General features: G+C 33.5%; 1 protein-coding gene across 1 annotated transcript; it reads left to right on the forward strand.

The window, feature by feature from the left end:
* The first annotated feature begins 9,198 nt into the window (after window positions 1-9,198).
* LOC107889193 (probable CCR4-associated factor 1 homolog 9) lies at window positions 9,199-10,313 on the forward strand. The gene has a single exon (XM_016813552.2). The coding sequence runs from the start codon at window positions 9,444-9,446 to the stop codon at window positions 10,287-10,289; it is 846 nt and encodes a 281-aa protein (XP_016669041.2). The 5' UTR covers window positions 9,199-9,443; the 3' UTR covers window positions 10,290-10,313.
* Window positions 10,314-23,151: the final 12,838 nt, after the last annotated feature.

Genomic DNA, 23,151 nt, shown 5'->3' on the forward strand with positions numbered 1-23,151 from the left:
CCAATAAAAACATTAAGAAAATTGCGGGGAAGATGACCGAAACCTACAGAGACTGGCATGAGAAGTTACCATTTGCCTTCTTTGCTTATCGAACGTCAGTCAGAACCTCAACTGGGCAACCCCTTTCTCTTTGGTCTACGGAATAGAAGCGGTGTTGCCAATCGAAGTCGAGATCCTATCTCTTCGAGTGTTGTCAGAGTTAAAGTTAGAAGAAGCTGAATGGATCCAGTCTCGATATGATCAATTGAACCTAATTGAGGAAAAGAGGTTAAGAGCTATCCGTCATGGTCAGATGTACCAAAAGCGAATGATGCGGGCTTATAACAAAAAGGTTCGCCCTAGAGAATTCCACGAGGGAGACCTGGTTTTGAAAAAGATCCTTCCCATACAAAAGGACTTTTGAGGGAAATGGATGCCTAATTGGGAAGGGCCTTACATGGTGAAGAAAGCTTTCTCTGGAGGAGCATTGATTCTAGCCGAGATGGACGGTAGAAACTTGCCCCATCCTGTAAACTCGGATTCGATCAAGAAGTATTTCACCTGAAGAAAGGGCGGCCAGAGTGAAAACCCGCAAAGGGCGCTCTAAATTCACAAAAAAAAGAGGAAAATGTGAAAACCCGCAAAGGGCACTTTGGAACCAAAAGGGCCTTTGAGCTGAAAACCCGAAAACGGGTAGCTCAAATTTTGAATATGGGGCATATGACAGTCTTGTCCTCCCGAAATTAGCAAGACAGAAGAATGTTACACCTTGGAGTATCAACAAAAGATGTGGGATCTCCGGAACACACATTTGGTTCGAATGAGCCTTTGAGAAACTAGAATAGTAAAGCTCGTGCTGCGATATCTGGGGCACCTTTTCCTCATTTTATTTTGAGCCTTACCAGATTTGTTGTCCTGTTTAATGTATTCACTTCAAGTTTTGCTCAATAAAATTCCATCTTGTCCATTATGATAATCTCTTTCGAGCATTTTTTTTGTTGAAATCACGATTTTTGGACTTATAACATTCACATAAAAGAGGTTACGCATATTACTCTGGAAAGTTTCTAAACAGTACAAGGACCTGAAACAGGGCCACTAGGCAGAATTAACCAGACTCAAAAGTGGGAAACATTGGAGAAAGAATAGTCCAAGTTGTGACTATTTCTTTGAATCTTCTATCAAAGATAACGACTAAGCAGGAAGACACGCTAGTGCATCAATGATAGAACCCGGATGAACTATTAGCAATGATACCTTAAACGTTTAAAAAGAAACCACTCTTATGATATTTATACTTTCGTAATCATTCATTTAGTTAGAAGCATTTGGCTCATTCGAGTCATGGCATCCTAATCATTAGGCATGAACTCATATGCATTATACAGGTTAAATCATTCAAGGGACAATGAAGATCGATGTGCCTTTATCCCCTAAACAGTAGGGTAACATGCTAAAGCATAGTAGATCTGACCTTCCTTGAAACAGATAACAGATTTGGCATTTCTGTAGCGGCGGAAAGCAGATCGAAGATGATTTGGCATCTCTGTAGCGGTGGAGAGCAGATCGAAGATAACATATTTGGCATCTCTGTAGCGGCAGAGAGCAGATCGAAGATAACAGATTTGGCGTCTCTGTAGCGGCAGAGAGCAGATCGAAGATAACAAATTTGGCGTCTCTGTAGCAGCGGGGAGCAGATCAAAGATGATTTGGCATCTCTGTAGCGGGGGAGAGCAGATCGAAGATAACAGATTTGGCGTCTCTATAGCGGCGGAGAGCAGATCGAAGATGATTTGGCGTCTCTGTAGTAGTGGAGAGCAGATCAAAGATAACAGATTTGGCGTCTCTGTAGCGGCGGAGAGCAGATCGTAGGTAACAGATTTGGTATCTCTATAGCGGCAGAGAGCAGATCGAAAATAACAGATCGGTGTTCCTGAGTTTTCAAGAAGCAAGTTGAAGATAGCAAATTTGACACTCCTGAAGACATCAGAATACCTTTAGGGAAGATGAGGAGCAAGATTTTGAGATTTAACCAGACCGGGCAAATTTGGTCCTTTTTATAGTCTTTGCTCCATTCTCGTTACACGATAATGAGCAAAGAGAGGCAGCAGTAAGGCTCAAATTTTGCCCGGGGCCCAATAAACCAAATAAATAAATACAATACCCAATTACAGCTCAAATATTAAAACCCTAAAAGCCCAATTAGCCCACAACCTTAACTAATTTTTACTAAAAAAAAAAGAAAAAAAAAACTAGTCACCTCCACTTGCTCCACTTACACCTGCAAAAGCCAAAAGAAGAAAAAACAAAAAAGGGGTAGAAAAGAAGCAAGAAAACAAGGAAATAGATAATAGCAAATCCATGGTATTTCGGCTATAAAGCCTGAAATCCCGAATTTTTTTTGGGTACAAAAACAAAAATATTGTAAAAGGAGGGGAGATTCTTTTTTTTTGAAAAAAAAAAGAGATTGAAAAAAAGTGTAATCTCTCTGAAAATTTTTCTTAAAAAAAACAGCAAGCAATACAAAAAAAAGATAATAACAAAGCCATAAAAAAAAGAAGTGCAAACCGGCTTAAGGTTTTTTCTTTTCTTTTTTTTCTTTTTTATTTTCTTATTCGAATCCATCTCTTCTCATTCATGTATTAAAATATATCAAGGTATATATAAGAAATATATAAAAAAACAAAAAAACCTTTTTGAAATTTCCGGCCACCGTGCGCGGTGGCCGGCGACGGTGACCCGCGGTCGCGGATGGCGGCAGACGGAGCCGGAGTTTGGTCGGAGGGAGAAGGCCTTGAGAGAGTTTGAGAGAAATGGGTTAGTTTTTTTTTATGAAATGGGAAAAACGACGTCGTTTTGGCTCTTAACCCATGGCCGACCCGCGATCCGACCCGCTCCAACTTCAAGATCCACGTGTTTTCATTGGAGGGGCTATTTGCGCGTTTAGCCCCTCTGCTTTTTATTACTTTGCAATTAAATTATTTTTTATTTTTAATTTGGCACCAAAATTTGTTGCAATTTTCAATTTAATCCTAGCTGATGCTGTGCATTTTATAAAGGGGGTTATTGCACTTTAGGCCCTCTGTTGTTTCACGCGCATTTAAATAGGTCCTTTTCTTTTTCTTTTTTTTTTTAATTTGCCCCAAAACTTCGTTTTTAATTCGAATTTAGTCTCTTTTTTAATTTAAGTTGATTTTTATATTATCTTTGCTACTTTAATTTTTAATATTAGTTCCAATAATATTATATATATGCTTTTAAATACACTCTTTTATTTTCTTTTATTATAAATATTATTACTTTATTTTCTTTACATTATTATTATATCGTATCGTTTTTTTTATCATATCATTATTATTTTTCATGTACACATTATTTATATTATTTTCATGATTATTATTGTGTTTATTTTTACTACTATTATTGTATTTATTATTAGTATTAGTATTATAATTACTATTATCATACTTATATGTATATATATTTATATGTAAAGTTATCAATGGTTATTTTAATATTATCATCATCTTAATATTAATATGTACTTATTTTTAACATATATATATGTATGTATATATTTATGAAGTATTATTAATAATTGTTTTGTAACATTATTATTATTTCTAATGTGTATGTATTATATATATTTTTAATACTATATTATGTATGTATTATATTATATATATATATGTATTTATTATATTTTTATGTATATATTTTTAATATCACATTATTCATATGTTTTTTTATATATTATCCCATGTAAATACTTTCAATACTACATTTTGCATATATTTTTGTCTCTATTATATATATACTTTTAATATTCAATACTATTATTATGAATATGTTTTTGGTATACGTATGTATGTATATATATATTTTTTTCTTTATTCATATATTATTATCATTATTTTCTACGTTATATTATTATTATTATTATTATCATTATTATTATTATCATTATTATCGTTTTCATTGTCATTGCCATTTTTGTTGTTCCATGTTTTATTCATTTTCATTTATTCGTTAATTTGCTTATGTCTTCGATCATTTCATTTTCCTCATGCATTTGTTTATATTTACATATTACTAGTCTTGCTATTACTTCATCTTTTATAATTACTCATATTATCTTTTTTGACACTGTCGCACCTATTATGTTATTATTCATATTAATATTATAATTTGCTTTTATGTTTTACTATAAATCACGTTATTTTTCTTACTCAATATATTAAAACAATTCTTTCATAAAAGTAATATTCCGTATTAGGTAATTCGAGATAATCGTACCCTAACTTACTGGGTTTCGATTTTTCTTATTTAACCTAAATAATAGAATATTCCTTTTAATCACAATGTGAGTTTAAAAAAATGTTTATTTTTGGAGATACGAGGTGTGGTGCCCTAACTTACCGGGTATGACATGTTGTTACCTCGAAATAAGATTTTTCGCAAATAAAGGCAATACTCGGTGTTTGATGATTCGAGAATCATACCTTATCGTGCTGGGTTGTGATTTCTCGTTTGCTCAAAAACAATCGAATATTCCTTTAGGTTTTCACCCATGCTTATTAAAAACCTTTCAAAACAAAGGATGTTCGATGATTGGATATTTGAGAATCGTGCCCTATCGTGTTGGGTTGCGCTTTTTCATTTATTCTAAGCAATCGAAGATCCCTTTGAAGTTTCATCCACGTTTTCTAAAAACCCTTTAAAACGAAAGAAGTGTTTGATGTTTGGGCAGTTCGGGGAATAGTGCCCCCTATCGTGCTGGGTTGCAATCTCTCGTCTGACCGAAATAATCAAATATCTCTCTGGGATTTCACTCATATTTTCCAAAGTGAGGCAATGATCAATGTTTGGGAATTCGAAGAATCATGCCCTACTGTGCTGGGTTTCGATTTTTCGTTGGACTAAATAGTTGAGCATCCTTTCGTGATTTTCGAATTATAAATTTCCGGACATCGAAACAAGAAGATTTTTGACAATTAACTCGGGTTATTCAAATTTTATTAAAAAAAGCCACATTTCAAAAGCATTTTTAATTTTAGACATAAGGACAATATTTAATCGATTTGGTACCAATTTTGGGCGTAGTGAGGGTGCTAATCCTTCCTCATGCGTAACCAACTCCTGAGCCCGTTTTCTAAAATTTTTGTTGACCAAAATTGTTGTTTTAGTAAATCATAAATGTTTTATTAAAATAACCAAATTTTTAAGTGATCCGATCACACCAAAACAAAAGATCGGTGGCGACTCCATGCATTTGTTTTTCAAAAGTCGATTACCCTTTTTTTTTAAATTTTAAATTTTTTAAATCGAGGAATGGTTTCGACAAATCAGATTGTGAAGTTTCAACTTACATCGATATATGAAAGTTTTGAAAAGAGTAGAATTGTCCTCAAACACAGACACAACTTACTGTGTTTCAAATTATTGCGGAGTTTTATGACACTTGAAGCTCTAAATATCCTAGAAGAGGAACTTCAGCGGTCAAGTAGACATCAACTTGACTCTTCAAACTGTGGTTGTAAACTACGTCATAGTTGTGGGATACCATGCGCTTGCATGCTATCAGTCTACTTGAATTCAGGTGGTATATTTAACAATTATTTTCTAAATTTTATTTATATATTGAATTTTTATAAACTAATGGCATTTCAATGCAGGTGAGTGTATTCCGTTGGACTCAATAGATGTATTTTGGAGGAAGCTTGACTTATCACCGTCAACTTCTGTGGAAAATGAGGATATTTGTTGTGACGGTGAGTTAGAAATGTTCAAAGAAAACTTCACTAAGCGGTCAAAAGCCGGGAAAAAAGGTCTGTTAAGAAAGTTAAGAGATATATTCCAGCTGAGTAAAACACTCATTAAAGAACCTGTAATTCAAAAAATACGCGTGGACGACCAACCTTGAAGAGACAACAACAAAAACGAGTCGATTCTATAAGTCAAGCTCCCAGAAAACGTAGCCATTCAACCACGTCAAAATTTGTTGGGTTGGATCTAGTAGAGTTGAACAAAGAACCTGCAAGACATAGTTCATACGTAACCGAAATTCCAGACTTAAACCAGGAGCTATCAGAGAAAGTTTCAGACTTCATAGACTTAAACCAGATGCCTGAATCATGTGACACTCATCCACTAATGAAAGAAATTCCAAATATGTTCCACCCTTACATCACACTTGTACAAGATGTTAGGGTGATGGAAATTGCAGATTCCGAGCAAAATCTGTTTGTCTTGGTTATGGCAAAGATCAGTGGCTCTATGTTCGACATCAACTGCTAGACGAGTTATTGAGTTCATATGATGTCTATGCTAGAGTTTTCACTAATGGAATCGATGAATTACGTAATTCACTGTGTTTCTTACAATCGCCTGCACCAGCAGAACACTAGATGGTTATGCCTATGATAAGTGTCCTGATTGCCAACAGGTTTGAGGTGGTCCTCAATTATTTAACCAAGCGAGGTGACATAACTTTCTTTCCTCTTTGGAGAGGTCTGGAACATTTTCAATACCATCATGCTATTACAATTGCACATGTATATGATAATCATAATGTGATGGCAAAATTAGAAGGAGATTACCCAATGCCTACCATTTCGGCTTATTGGATCCGCCATAGAGCCCCGTCTACAGCTGGATGGCAAACCATGTATATGTCACGTCTGGAATTTTATAGACAACTAAAACCTTGTAATCTCAAAACACCTGTTATAACTATAAAGAATTATTGTTGAATAATATTAATTTATTATATTTTAGCATTTTGCTCATATTTTTGTATTTATGTATTCATATATATGTTTAACAATAATCCTATAATAAAAAAAATATGTTGAATAATAATAATACTTATATCTTTAATAATAATAATAATACTTATAATATTTAATAATCATACAATAATAATACTTATAATATTTAATAATAATACAATAATAAAAATATGTTTAACAATTAAATGAGATAAAAAAGTGAGTGGAGAGGTGATAATTAATTCTTAACCATTACAGTAGAAAGATGTTAATTACTAACCAATCAATAAAGTAAAAGAACATTAATTAATAATTATAGTAAATGTGTGTTATTTATTAGGGTGTTTTTTTAGTATGTTGGGGGTGTTTTTTTAGCCAACCCCTAAATATAATTGTGTTTATATTATTAAAAATAATTTTGAATTTTGAATTATAAAATAATAACAATTTGTGCACTGTAATTAATAAATGGAGATTCTCTGTGAGATTTCTAACCACACGTCTCATTTATATAGAAATGATACGCCATTTATGAAACTGTCGCTCAGTGAAAGTCGAAGCTCGATGTTTCTCTTGTTTCCCTCAATGCAGAGCCAGGTATATTGAAACTAGTCTCTTGTTGAGATTTCTAATTACACATTTCATTCACAAACAAATGATATGTCACTTATGAAATTCTCACTCAGTGAGACTCGAAGTCAGATGTTTCTCCTTGTTTCCTTCAATGAAAGAGTTAGTGTATCGAAACTAGTCTCATGTTTCCCTTTGATTTTTCAGAATCACCAAATGTTTCTCCACCGTACAAACTACCAAATGTTGTTGTGCTTAGTATCACAGGATTTGCTTTAGTCTTGCTCTCCATCTTCTCCTCATATATTTTGTTCACTTTTTTACAATGCTTCTTCTCTCCATCAAAGAACCATTTAGATTTTGATGACTCCACTAAGGATCAAAGCTCAAATCTCTTTTTGAGATGTTATAAATAAAAAGTGAACCAACTTAATTAAAATGAAATTACTTTTGTAACTGTTGAATATAATTGTATTTATATTATTAGAAAATAATTTTGAATTTTGAATTATAATAAAATAGCAGTCGGTGCAATGCAATTAATGGATGAAGATTTCCATTGAGATTTCATTTTACACGTTGAATTCACACTGAAATAATACGTCACCTATGAAATTGTCGCTCAGTTAGAGTCGAAGTTAGAGTCATGCCACTTATGAAACTATCACTTAATGAGAGCGACTCAGAGTCACGTCACTTGTGAAATTGTCACTCAGTGAGAGTCGAAGTCAGAGCGAGGTATATTGAAACTAGTCTCCTGTTTCTCTCAAGTATTGGACAAAAACCCAAGTTACTATCTTTAGAACTACCAAATGTTTCTCCACCTTACAAACCACCAAATATTGTTGCGTTTAGTATTACAGGGTCTACTCCAATCATGCTCTCCACCTTCTCCCGGTACATGTCATTTACTTTTTTGCAACGTTTCTTTCTCTCCATCAAAGAACCGTTTACATTTTGACAACTCCACTAAAGATCAAATTCAAAATCTCTTTTGAAGATGTTATAAATAAAAAATGAATCAACTTAACTAAAATGAAATTCATAATTTTAAAAAAGTAATTAAAACATTTTTGAAAATTAAAAATCAATTTAAAGCTAATGAAACCTTGCTTTTGTTGGCAAGATTGTCGCCTTAAGATATTAAGTATTTAGATTCAAGTTTCATCTTTAGTAAATCATATGTAAACTTCATTTAAATTTATTTTAACTTAAATCTCGTAATGGGTGAATCATATCTAAATTTTTTTCTAGGTAATGTTTAATTTATTTTTTGTAATAGAGTTTTTTTTTCAATAAATAACATAGAGAAGAAATAACTTAAACTAAGTGAGCCAAAACTCTCAAGACAACGTCTGGTGGTGCAAATTATTATTTTTGTAACCGTCTATGAATATAATTGTAATTATATTATTTTAAAAAATATAAACAGTGAATCATAATATAGTAACGCTCAGTGCACTGCAATTAATGAATGAGATTTCAAATTACACGTTGAATTTACATCTAAATAATACACCAAGTATGAAACCGTCACTCAGTAAAATTCAAAATCAGAGCCACGCGTCACGTATAAAACCGTGATTCAGTGAGAATCAAAATCAAAGTTATGTCACTTATGAAACTGTTATTCAATAAAAATCGAAATCAGAGCCACGCGTCACTTACAAAATCGTGATTCAGTGAGAATCAAAATCAAAACCACTCACTTACGAAACCGTCATTCAGTAAGAGTTAAAATTAAAGCTAGGTGCATCAAAACTAATCTCCGACACCGAACAAAAACCTAAGTTACGAACCGAAATTGGGAAACACCAAAACCGACCCTACCATCCAACCCTTTCCCACTAAATTAAAATGAATACTGAAAAACGTGGCGCCTCCTATTGTACAAAAACTAAGATAATACAAAACCAAGTCTATGTTCGTTGTTTCTCTTAGTCAAAAAAGACCCAATCCCACGGTGTCTCCCCCCTCCTTCAGTTTGACCACTCTCCTACCCTCATCCACTCTTATATAACCCCCTTTCCCTCACTCTTTTCTTTCCCATGACGAAGAGGCTTATAAAATACAAAACATCCAGTTTTTCTTTTTCTTTTTCCTTCAGTTTTCTGGTTTTCCGACATGGGGTTTGAAGATCCAGACAGGGTTTCAAGACATATAAAGATAAGGGAAGTTTGGTCTGATAATTTAGATTCGGAGTTCGAGTTGATCAGTCAAGCAATCGATGAGTACCCTTTCATCTCCATGGACACTGAATTTCCGGGTCTTGTTTTCAGACCCAAAGTGGATCCAACCCGGCCTTACGGCGCCCAGTTCCGGCCGTCCGATCATTACAAGATCCTCAAATCCAACGTTGATGCTTTGAACTTGATCCAAGTGGGCCTCACCCTCACCGATTCTTCAGGTAATTTGCCCACCCTAGGAACCGACGACGAGCAGTTCATCTGGGAATTCAATTTCCGCGACTTTGACGTTGACCGTGACGCTCACGCGCCTGATTCCATCGAGCTCTTGAGGAGGCAAGGGATTGATTTCGAGAAGAACAAGGAAAAGGGGATTGACTCGTTACTGTTCGCTGAGTTGATGATGTCGTCTGGACTCGTTTGTAATGAGTCAGTGAGTTGGGTGACTTTCCACAGCGCGTATGATTTTGGGTACCTGGTTAAGATTCTCACGCGCCGGGACTTGCCCGGCGGCTTAGATGAGTTTTTGAGGGTTCTCAGGGTGTTTTTCGGAAACAGAGTTTATGATGTGAAGCACATGATGAAATTCTGTAAAAGCTTGTACGGTGGGTTGGACCGGGTCGCTAGGACCTTGGATGTGAACCGGGCGGTTGGGAAATGTCACCAAGCTGGGTCAGATTCCTTGCTGACGTGGCACGCGTTTCAGAAAATAAGGGACGTGTATTTTGTGAACGATGGACCGGAAAAGCATGCCGGTGTATTGTATGGACTGGAAATTTATTAAAAAAATTGTTAATTAATTAATTAATTAATTTGTGTATTACTTAAACATAATAATTCTTTTAAATTAATTCATGTATTAAGTTGAAAATTAATACATTATTCTGCTTCCCGCTAAGATGCATCTTAACTAAAATGAATTCTTAATTTAATAACTAATTTAAATATTTAAATATTTTAAAATCAATTTAAAGCTAATCAAATTTGGCTTTTGTTAGTAAGGTTGTCACCTTCACACTCGGACTCCAATTTATATACCTACGCTTCATTTAACTTCAATCTTATTTTTTTTAGGTGTAACCGTAGATGAATATAATTGTATTTATATTATTAAAAATAATTAAAATTTTTGAATTATAATATAATAACGCTCGGTGCAATGTAATTATGAATGAAGATTGTCATCGAGATTTCACATTACACATTGAATTCACACCTAATTGATACGTCACGTATGAAACCGTCGTTCAATGAAAGCTGAAGCCAAATTCCCGGAACCACGCGTCACCTATGAAACCATCATTTAATGAAAATCGAAGCCAAAGCTACGTCAGTTATGTAACCGTCATTCAATGAGTGTCGAAGCTGAAACTAAGTACATTGAAACTAGTCTCCTTTTTTCCTTCAATATTGAACAAAAAAATAATTCTGAAATTTGAATTACAATATAATAATGCTTGGTGCAGTGTAATCAATGAATGGAGATTCCCAATGAAAATTTTGATTACACGTTTCATTCACACACAAATAATACATTACTTCTGAAACTGTCACTCAGTGAGAGTCGAAACCAAAGTCAAGTACATTGAAACTAATCTCCTATTTCACTTCGATATTGAACAAAAAAATAATTTGGAAATTTGAATTACAATATAATAATGCTTGGTGCAGTGTAATTAATGAATGGAGATTCCCAATAAAAATTTGATTACGTTTCATTCACACACAAATGAAACATCACTTATGAAACTGTCACTCAGTGAGAGTCGAAACCAAAGCCAGGTACATCGAAACTAGTCTCCTATTTCCATCTGATATTGAAAAAAAAAATTAAAATTTGAATTACAATATAATAATGCTTGGTGTGGTGTAATTAATGAATAGAGATTCTCAATGAAAATTTTGATTACACGTTTCATTCACACTTATGAAACTGTTACTCAATGAGAGATGAAACTAAAGTCAAATACGTTGAAACTAATATTCTATTTCCCTTCAATATTGAACAAAACCCAAATTATTGCCCTCAAAACCACCAAATGTTTCTCCACTTTGCAAATCATCAAATATTGTTGCTCTTAGTATTACAATATCTACACCAATCTTGCTCTTTGCCTTTTCCCAGTATATTTTGTTCACTTTTTTTTAGCAACTCCTCTTATCTCCATCAAATGACCCTTTATATTTGATGACTCCACTAAGAATTAAACCCAAAATTTTTTATTTTTGGAATGACAATATAAACAATTGTTAGTATAAATAAAAAGCGAATGAATTTAATTAAAATGAAATTCTTAATTTAAAAATTAATTAAAACATTTAAAAATTTAAAAAACAAGTTAAAACTAATGAAGTTTGGCCTTTGTTAATAAAGTTGTGACATTGAGACATTAATCACTCAAGTTCAAGTTTTATCTTATGTAAATAATATGCGTATGGAATTGTTCGTGCTTTGTTAATTATATTTTTTGTATTAAAAAGATAATTTTATTTATATTATTTTTTTTCATAAATTTATTGAAAGTGATATTTATATAAATTTATGAAAAAATATTTGATACACTATCAGTGTAATTTAAAAATTTTATAAGTAAGATTAGATTGATGAAAAATACATATAAAACATTAAAAAATTAATATATATGAAATATGTGACAAATCTGCTTATAGTAGAGAGTGCTGAATATTTAGTACAATTTCCATACATGTAGATGATAAATTTGGAGGGTTATATGTCAACTTCATAAATCATAAATAGGTATAATTGATTCAAACAGTAGATTAGTAAAGGGGTAGCTGACCAAGGAATAGTCTTGTAGGCCGGCTTAAGCAATGATTGACTTTGACTTATAAGTTCTAATTCTGAATTTGGGTGGAGGAGATTTGTATTTTTTTTTAAAATAAATCCAACCACCAAAGACTAGTTCAATGTGTGTTTTAGTGGATATTTTAACCTAACCAAGTTCTAGAATTATTGATCTAGACTTTGAACCTAGCTAGCTAGGAACTGCCATCACACTTATAATGTGTAGGTCCAACATTCTTTGTTTTAATAAGAAGGTTTCAAAGTATAATATTGGAATTAACAAAAGCTTGAGTATAAATAGTAAATTATGTAACTTGAAGAAGTGCTTTTCCTTGAAACGTTAATGAGAACTTTTAGAGGCGATTGGCTCATAAAGTTCCCATGAGACATGACAAAAACAAAAATGGTGTACCCATATATCAAAAGCAGTAAAGCACATTTGAATACTCCTACCAACAAACCAACAAAAGTAAGCAAATAGTGATGGAAATTATGAAGCTAAATGCTCTTAACTTCCCCAACTTCTTGTTCTTTTTTCTTTTCCTTTCATTCAACTTAAAGCCTACCTTTAAATTATCTTTAAAACAAAATCACAATTCAAAAATCTCTTGTAAATTGCTTGTTGCTCCTATAGAATGAGATAATAATAAAAATTTCCTTTTGTTATACCAATTACCAACATAAGATGACAATGAATAAACGACCCAAAGTGTTTAAATTTCATTCACTTTTGGCCGAATGAGTGCTACACTCCACACTTCTAGTAAGCATCACACCCCTTAGAAGCACCTAAGCCAAAACAAACAAGGCAATAGACGCTAGTCCTTGCCCAGCTCGCATGCATTTGAATCGAGTTTGAAATCTTAAAAGCATTGTTATTGAGAACTTTATTTGAGTACCACTAGAATTAAAATAAGATTAAGTTCAAATTGTAAAACAATTGAGAATGCTGATTATTTTACATAAAAAACAAAAAAGAAAGCAAGATAATAAACATAAGAGTCCTTGAACATGACATGGTCAAGCAAAGATGCCAAAGTCAATAAGGAAAAGACCACCCACTCTTATGCAAAAGGATGACACAAGTAGCCCAGGGAAGGAAGCCCAAATTTAGGTATAAAGAGAAAGGTATATTCCTATTCTAAGATTCATTCTATCACTCTATTTCTTTACTATTCTCTTAAGCTCTTCTAATCTTACTAACTTAATCATTAGAAAGCTTTTTAGAATACAAGCTTCACATCTTCATGAAATTCATTCAGATGAGATTTGATAGATTTCAGCTAAGCAATATAAATATTAAACTCACCCGACAAAAGAAGTCATTATACAGTTCTTCCCGATAAAGCAGGTCTAGAGAGCAAGAGCTTGATAGGATTAAACCTGGATATCACAATGAGTTTATAAGATAAGAAGAAAACCAAAAAAAGAGAATACTTATCCATTGATGAATAGTAGTCGTTCTTGTACCAAAAGTAAGGTGAAATAGAAGTTAAATTCAACATCTTTACTCATTAGCTTATCATCATAAAAACCCCAGTATTCGTAAACCTTAAGTCCCTCCCGTCAACCTCCAAACTCGGTTATGCTCAAAGGAGACTGTAAACACTTCTTACTATCAATTACTGTGAATTATTAATATAACTTTTGCAAAAGAACTTACACACGCACAGCTTCATTCGCGGCAACTTTGAACCAAAAGATGATTACAAAATTATTATGATAATTGTTATTACCGGCCCAAAACCAGAATGGGTTTGGGTTGAATGCCATCAAGCTCGCATGATAATAATAGACTAAGCTCGCATAATAATAGGTGGTTGTAGGAGAGGTATTTATATTCTCATATGAAGTCACATATGAGATCGAGCATGAAACTTATAAACACGTGTTAAGTCTAGAGTAAGATATATGTTAATATGAATGAAACTTACCTAATATGTCATATTAGTGAACAATACCTCTATATAAATAGGGAAACATACTCAACAAGAATAAGCAAAAATAATAATAATAACACGTTCTAGTATTAAAAAATTAATACAAAATATGGTGTTAATACATAACATATCAAAATTTGTATGAATTAATAATATCTTAAACTCAACAAAATTAACATGCAAAACTTTACGAATATAATAAGAATATACCAATGGTAATGTAGAGCACCTGACTTCGTCAAAATGCCTAGTAGCTGCTTCCCACGTGCGAATTGAATGTATTCACATGTGTTGTCATCTCACACACGCGTGTCGAAAGCTGCGTCAAGCTAGGATCCAGGTTTCTCTCCTCCATGAACAAAGGATGGTTCCTGATCCTGCAGCGCTATAACAATCTCGTCGGGAAGAACCCGCTTCCTGATCTCCATGAAAGCCTTGATAATAACATCGTGGTGGCATGGTGAATTCAGCTCCAAAAAGCATTGAAGAAGTTCCTCCAGATCATGTTTCGAGTAGATTCGTTTTTCCACGATCATTTGGAGCATGGAATGCCGGAAATCTTTGTACGGGTCGTCGGAATCCTTCACAACGGCGATGCTGTCGATGTTTTAGGGCAAGGGCGACTGAGTTTAGCTGTGGGAAGATCAGGTTCAGATTCAGAGTAGAGATCAGTAGTAGTGGGTGATGATGATAACGTATCTTCATTGTTGAAAGAGAAAGAAGTGGATGTGAGATCATCGTTTTCGATGGTTGGAAGGGCATTGTTTATTGGACTTCGGGGTGCAGAAGAAGATTTGGATTTGGGTTTGGGTTCATAAGCATCGGAGAGCTTAGGCTTGCTACACCCGCATCCAGCATTCACTGTTAACAGGGATTTAAACAGGTTTTTCTTGTTGGAAGACATTAAAAGGGAGAAGAACACAGAGAGAAAAGAGTAATTAAATTTTGTGTGTTTCTCAAGTGAAAAAGAAATGGACTTTTTTTAAAAAAAATAAAAAATTGCAGGGCTCAGTAACAGTTGGATGGATCTGTTTTAGGTAGAAATTAGAAAAGAAAGGGTAGAAGTAGAAGGTGATTCTTGTTATTAGGAGTCTATTATCGGTAGTCGTGGCTAGGAAGATAGATTTTCAGGAAGGAACCTAAAACTTCACTCTTAAACTAAATCCATTTTACTCTAAAAATTACTTGTGCCCGCTATCAAATTTTCTGCTCTTACAAGCTTATTGGTAACTTCTTTTTGGGCAAATAGGGAATATTGAAGTGGACAAAAAAGAAAATGAATATAGTTAGAAAGATTAAATTGTGACATTAGGCAATTTTAAACTCTTTTCAAAACTTTTAATCCTTTTTGTACATCCAAATTCACAAAAACCCATTCAAATTCTTTTCTTTTAATATGTATAAAAACAAAAGAGGAAGACAATGAAACAAAATATGTGGCAGACTCAATGAACTACCTTTCGGGATTTTAAATATCCAACATACAATAAACAAAGGGAGCATGGTATCGAGTGTGATTAGGTTTGCATTAATAAATAAATAATTGAATGTTGAGGATTGTGTGGTGTAGATGTCAAGAAACAATTATAAGTGAAATGATGACTGGTATTAGACCATGATGATTCATGGGCTTCTTTAGTTAATGTGAGTTCTAATTTTATAAGAGCCAACATAACCAATAAGATCCATGACCCAACCTTTTGAAAATTAAAACGGATATAATGGCCATAAAAATAGTGATATGGATTGACTTAAAGAATTTAGAGGATAAGGTTTCGTAATTAAAATCAAAGAAAATAGTGATATGGATTTAGGATGTAATTTAACTCACGGTGATTATCAAAAAACTTGAAGAGAAAAAAGAGCAAAAAGTTGAAGAGAAATACAATCACCGATTAATACAAGTGTAAAATGCAGTAAAAATGCAGTAAAATGCAGTAAGTTTGTTAATATTTTTCACTTGGAGATTATTGGTTGACTTCATATCAACAAATGATATCTGGTTTTTGCTTGGATTAATTTTAATATTGCCGGAAGCTTGTGCTTCGAATGAAAGAAGGAAGAAGAGAGTTTGTTTGAAAGCAAACTTTATCCTTTTTCTTAAATGTATTTGAAGTTGATTGGAGACTTTTTTACAGAGTAATTTATGGAGACAGTTCAATAGAAAATTTTAATTTTTATATGAATATTTTAATCTTATCTAAATGTTGATAAAGAGCTCTTATATCAGCCTATAAATAGGCTAATGGTCGACTTGCTCTTGTGTGCCTTTAGAGTGTTTTTCGACTAAGTATTGTGCTTTTTTTCTTTGTATTTGTACACTCGTGTTTTAGACATTTTATTAGAGTTATTGCGATTTGTAAGTGAAATTATTTGGGGTGAATGAGTGTAATATCAGGGGTAGTTTGTCGGGGTTGCAATTATCTAATGTGTAAAGGTAGATTGAGTTGTAATCAATAGGGTTCCAAATCCATTGTTAAATAAAATCATTCATTGATTAAGGCTCAACAAAGTAGAATTAGTGTTACTTTAATTATTGCTCTTTGATTAAAGTAAAATGAAAATTACGGATAAAATAATTTTAACCAACCGTACATTAATACTCCAAGCATCAAATAAAGGATTTTCTTAAAGGAACACTAATAACAATATTAAGAGGCGATCCTATCTGTTTCAAAATAGAAAAATACCAACATAAAAACAATATCAATATAATTTTTGAATTTCATAATTTAAAAATCAATCTTCAATCTACCTTTAGCTAGATTAATGAATTTAGTTAATAATAGATGAAATTGTTAAAAGAAAGGGTAATCTATAAAAATTGTTACTTTTGTTTGTCTCATATTACATTTTAGTCACTTACGTATTATTCTAGTTGCTGATTTGTTCACAAAGCCACTTCCACCGAAGAAATTCGTGTATTTGAGAGAATTGTTGGGTGTTGGAGAATGTCTACATTAAGGGGGAGTGTTAAAGGTTAATGTAGAAATTATTTGTTACTATTTACTGATTGAATAAGTTAGTAGTTGAGTCAGTCAAAGTCTGTTTCAAACAGACCTAGTCTTTGTTTAGTGCCAGTAGTGTTCCTTTTATTTAGGAGATTTAGTTGTTAGCTATTTTAAGTATTTATAGTACTCTTCATGGAATAAAGAAGATACTTCACCCTTTCTAATTTTCTGAATTTTTTTGCTTAGAATTTAAGTCCTTTGTTCTATTTTTACTTGTATATTCAGCAGCTTTTTCTTAACATCTAGTATCAGAGCTACTCGAGGCCTTTGTTCAAGCTTATGATGGCAAGCAATCAGAATTGAGTGAACCTTTCACAGCCGTTGGTTCCAATTTTTCAAGGCAGCAACTATGGAGTTTGGAGCACTAAGATGAAGACTTTGTTTTTGTCCCAAGACCTATGAGACTTGGTGGAAAATGGATACAATGAAGAGGAGGTTGCAGCTGAGACTCTCAAAGATATCAGAAAGAGAGATGCTAAAGCTTTGTTTTTCATCCAACAAGCTGTGGATGAATCAATTTTTCCTCGCATTGAAGTGGTGACACGTTCGAAAGAAACATGGGACACGCTGCGAACGACATATCAAGGTACTGCAAAGGTGATTACTGTCAAACTTCAAACTCTGCGTAGGAAGTTTGATAATTTTATTATGGAAGATGATGATGTTCTGGATGATTATGTGTCAAAAGTTATTGATGTTGTGAATCAAATTCGAAAATATGGTGAGGATTTAAGTGAGCAAAGGGTAGTTGAGAAAATTCTTAGGAGTTTACCTAGGAAATATGATCATGTAGTTGCAGCTATAGAAGAGTCAAAATATTTGAGTGTGTTAACTGTTGATGAGTTGCAAGGCTCTCTTTATTCTCATGATGATAGGATGAAAAGGTATGGTAATGCGTCTGTCGAGAATGCCTTTTATAGTAGGGCGCAATACTCTCGTGGTAGAAAGGGCACCAGCGAAACAAACTTCAATGACTGACGTGGAGGAAATTCATCTCGTGGGAGAAGAAGAGTAGGGCTAGTGGCCGATTCAATGGACAGAACCAACGTTATAGAGATGGTGATAAAGGAGAAAGTAATAGTCCAAAACAATGCTACTATTGTAGAAGGTACGGGCATATTGAGAGGTTTTGCAAGCTTGAAGAGAAGCAGGCTAACTTGGCTCATGAAGATAGTGAAGAAGATGACACAGAGAGCCTATTCGTTGCATGCTTCAGTGCTAAAGAGTGTTCTCCTGAAGTTTGGTACATAGATAGTGGCTGTAGCAATCATATGACAAGTGAATTAAGTCTCTTCAACAACTTAGATAAGTCAGTAACTAGCTGAATTACGCTTGGTAATGGAACTGTTCGTATAGCAAAGGGAAAAGGTACTGTGCAGTTGAATTCCCTGGGTGTTAATTGCATTCATAATGTTTTGTATGTTTCAGATTTAAATTCTAATTTTCTAAGTGTTGGGCAATTTATGGTGGATGGGTATTCACTTGTCTTTGAAGAATTCAATTTCTGTATTTTTAAGGATAAATCGAAAAAGCACCTGTTAGCTAGTGTTCCGATGGCAAAAAATAAGATTTTTCCTTATAATTTCGCAACTGATGATAGGCTTGCACTGAAGGCAGAATCATTTGATGAAAATTGGTTATGGCATCACAGATATGGGCACTTAAATTTTGGTAGTTTAAGACTCATGTCTGAAAAGAGTCTAGTTGATGGTTTACCTCTAATAAAAAATGTTGATGATGTGTGAGAGAGCTGTGTATTTGGGAAACAACATCGAGATTCATTTCCAAAGGGCAAGGCAAGGAGAGCTTCCCAACTTGCTGAACTTATTCATGCTGATCTTTGCGGACCAATGAGAACACTTTCTCTCAATAGTAACAGGTACTTTTTAGTCTTTGTTGATGACTACAGTAGAATGACGTAGGTGTACTTTGTCAAAGAAAAGTCAGAGGCTCTTTCAGTTTTCAAAAAGTTTAAAGCAAGTATTGAGAAACAAAGTGGCCAGCCTATAAAGACCTTGCGGACAGATCGTGGTGGAGAATTTCTCTCTACTGAATTCAACAAATTCTGTGAAGAATCTGGCATTCAACGCCAACTAACAGCAAGCTACACTCCTCAACAAAATGGAGTCGCTGAGAGGAAGAATCGGAGTCTTGTTAAAATGGGAAAATGCTTACTGAAAGCTAAAGATCTTCCAAAAAGTTTCTGGGCAGAAGCAATTCACACAGCAGTGTACATTCTCAACCGATCTCCAACAACAGCTCTAGAACAAAAAACACCATTTGAAGCATGGCATGGGTGGAAACCTAAGGTAACTCATATGAGAGTTTTTGGTTGCATTGTATTTGTGCATATTCCATCTCAAAAGAGAGGAAAGTTAGATGATAATAGCACTAAATGCATCTTTGTTGGGTATAGCTCAGAAACTAAAGGATATCGATTTTATAATCTTTTATCTAAGAAGCTATTAATTAGTCGTGATGTTGTTTTTGATGAGAAAAACTCTTGGAATTGGAAGGAATTACAAGCAGGTTCAAAAGCATTACTAGAAGATGGTGAATGTCTCAACACTCATCCTAGTCAAGAAAATGGAGATGGAAGTTCTTGCTTATCAGCACCAAGCAGTCCTTCAGTAGTTCCAAATACCACTTCATCAAGCTCTTCTACATCAGAATCACCACCTAGAAAATGGAGATCATTGGCAGAAATTTATGAAAGCACTGAGCAATGCCAATTCACCTGAATTGAAGATCCAATCATCTTTGAAGAAGTAATCAAATCCAAGGAATGGCAAGATGCAATGGATGGTGAAATGGAAGCGTTGGAAAAGAACAAGACGTGGGAAATAGTAGACCTTCCAAATGGAAAAGAAGCTGTTGGGTTAAAATAGATTTTCAAAACTAAATTCCAGGCTGATGGTTCCATTCAAAAGCATAAAGCAAGACTGGTTGCTCGAGGGTACATGCAGCGTGAAGGGTTAGATTTCTAAGAAACTTTCTCTCCGGTGGCAAGATTTGACACCATACGTGTTATTCTGTCAATTGCAGCTCAATTAAGTTGGAAGGTTTATCAGTTTGATGTCAAGTCGGCTTTTTTAAATGGGATCCTAGAAGAAGAAGTATATGTGCAGTAACCAAAAGGTTACGAGATTGCAAATCAAGAAAAGAAAGTGTATAGGTTGAAAAAGGCTCTATACGGCTTAAAGCAAGCACCGCAAGCCTGGTATGGAAGAATTGATGGGCATTTCAGCAATAATGGTTTTCAAAGAAGTCCCAGTGAGCCAAATCTATATGTGAAAAATAAAGGTACTTCTGAGATTCTCATTATTTGCCTTTATGTTGATGATTTGATTTATACTAGCAATAGTAGTGCTTTGTTGAATGAGTTTAAAAAGCTGATGACAGACGAATTTGAAATGACTGATTTGGGGTTGATGAGTTTCTTTCTGGGACTAGAAATTAAACAATGTGCAGAGCGTATTTTTATGTCTCAAGAAAAATATATTACTGATCTTCTTGAAAAGTTCAACTTGAAGGATTGCAATCTCGTGAGTACTCCAATGTGCACCAATCAAAAATTGTGTTTAGATGATGAGGGAGAGAAAATTGACTGCCAATTGTTTTGAAGTTTGATTGGGAGTCTGTTGTATCTAACAAATAGTAGACCTGATATTTTGCAAGCAACAAGTCTCTTGTCTAGATATATGCAAAGTCCAAGCAAGCATCACTTTGGAGCTGCCAAGCGAATTTTGCGCTATTTGAAGGGGATAAGCTCATTTGGAATATGGTATAAGTTCTCTAACAATCAAAGGCTGTATGGTTTTTCAGATAGTGATTTGGGTGGATGCATTGAAGATCGCAAGAGTACAACTGGTTACGTTTTTACTATGGTTAGCGGAGCTGTTTCATGGAGCTCAAAGAAGCAACCTTCAACTGCTTTATCATCTTCGGAGGCTGAATATATGGCTGTTACTGCTGCTGCTTGTCAAGCTGTCTAGATACGAAGAACTCTTGATGATTTAAAGCAAACACAAGTGGAGGCAACTACCATCTATTGTGATAATCAGTCAACAATTGCAATGACAAAAAACCCTGTTTATCACAGTAGAACAAGACACATTGAAACACATCATCATTTCAGAAGAGAGCTGGTTGCAAAGGGAGATGTCAAGATGGAGTACTGCTGCACTGAAGAACAAGTTGCTGATTTGTTCACAAAGCCACTTCCACCGAAGAAATTCGTGTATTTGAGAGAATTGTTGGGTGTTGGAGAATGTCTACATTAAGGGGGAGTGTTAAAGGTTAATGTAGAAATTATTTGTTACTAATTATTGATTGAATAAGTTAGTAGTTGAGTCAGTCAAAGTCTGTTTCAAACAGACCTAGTCTTTGTTTAGTGCCAGTAGTGTTCCTTTTATTTAGGAGATTTAGTTGTTAGCTATTTTAACTATTTATAGTACTCTTCATGGAATAAAGAAGATACTTCACCCTTTCTAATTTTCTGAATTCTTTTTGCTTAGAATTTAAGTCATTTGTTCTGTTTTTACTTGTATATTCAGCAGCTGTTTCTTAACAGTAAAACTATCTTATTCCGGTCTATGTTAAAATGCATCGAATTGGAAAACCCTACAAATCAAGTGCCCTTTTGACATGTATATAATTAAATTGTTATTAAAATAATGTGGGTGCAAGAAAACGTTAAAATAATGATTGCATAAGTGCATCCATTGTATGAGATTGGTAACAGAAATAATATCGAATGAAATATTAGAGTTTAAAAGTTTTGTTCAAGGACAACAATGATAGCCCATGTGTATACTTGTGTGAGATTGATTAGCAAAAAAAAACATGTGATGAGATAACAAAGACTTTATTTGTTATTTGAATGAAGACGGGAGGAAAAGCCTTTAGTGGAAGTTTTGTAATTAAGCCTAACTTAAATGGTGAATGAGAATTCATGAATTTAATAACGAATGCAGTAATCTTTAGATTTGACCATGAAAGTTGAAAGATGTATTTATGTTAGGATATGAAGTTGGTGAGGAGGCAAAACTGGATAAAATATGTCCATAGCTTGATGGTACAACTTTTCCTATGTTTTATTTCATATAGTATTGAAAAGTACAAAAGAAAAAAGAAAGGTCTAAAACAATTGAAAACACCTAAGAAAAGAAGCGACTCTTCAAACATAGGTAGCCAAAAGTTCAAGCAACAAAACTCATCCTCATCAAGTTCTCAAATCTCCTCGAGGACTAAGCAACAACGTTAGCCAACCTTTGAGCATTAATGTTGATGGTTGTTGGGATATTATCTCCTATTCACTCTAAGATCATCAGTCTCTTGAAGTTTCATTGGGTTATTTAACTAGCTTACCACCACTTCACACATGTATCTAAGATGTGTTTAATTCATGGGTGTTTTGGATTGTAAACTATTTGTAAATTTATATTCCTAAAAATAGTTCTTGTATTTTAGAATGAGAATTACACTTGATGATTTTTGTATTAAAATTGTCTATTTCTATGTAATTTATTATAAAAATTATTATAAATAAGTAATTTTCACAAATTATTATTTATAATTAATTGTTTTTATTGATTCATAAATTATGAATGAATTTTATATATCTTAAAAATCAATTAAATTTTGTATTTACATGTTTTATTATAAGCCAGGGTTTTCATTTGAATTTTTTATCAATTAATTGTTTAGATATATAACATCTTTTAATGCTTGAATTGATTTTTTTAAATAAAGTTGGAATTATTTTAATATAAGATATTTTTAAAATTTATATTGTTTTTTGGTAAACAAGAAAAGTACTAGGTAATTACAATAAAAAAACATAAAATCAAAAGCCCAATATATCTTTTTGAATTAAACATCATACAG

The sequence above is a fragment of the Gossypium hirsutum genome, chromosome A09 (genome assembly GCF_007990345.1).
Source record: "Gossypium hirsutum isolate 1008001.06 chromosome A09, Gossypium_hirsutum_v2.1, whole genome shotgun sequence".
Classification (NCBI taxonomy): Eukaryota; Viridiplantae; Streptophyta; class Magnoliopsida; order Malvales; family Malvaceae; genus Gossypium; species Gossypium hirsutum.

Bases quoted from the DNA above. Each gene is read 5' to 3' on its own strand.
- LOC107889193 (XM_016813552.2), top strand. From the start codon at position 9,444: ATGGGGTTTGAAGATCCAGACAGGGTTTCAAGACATATAAAGATAAGG.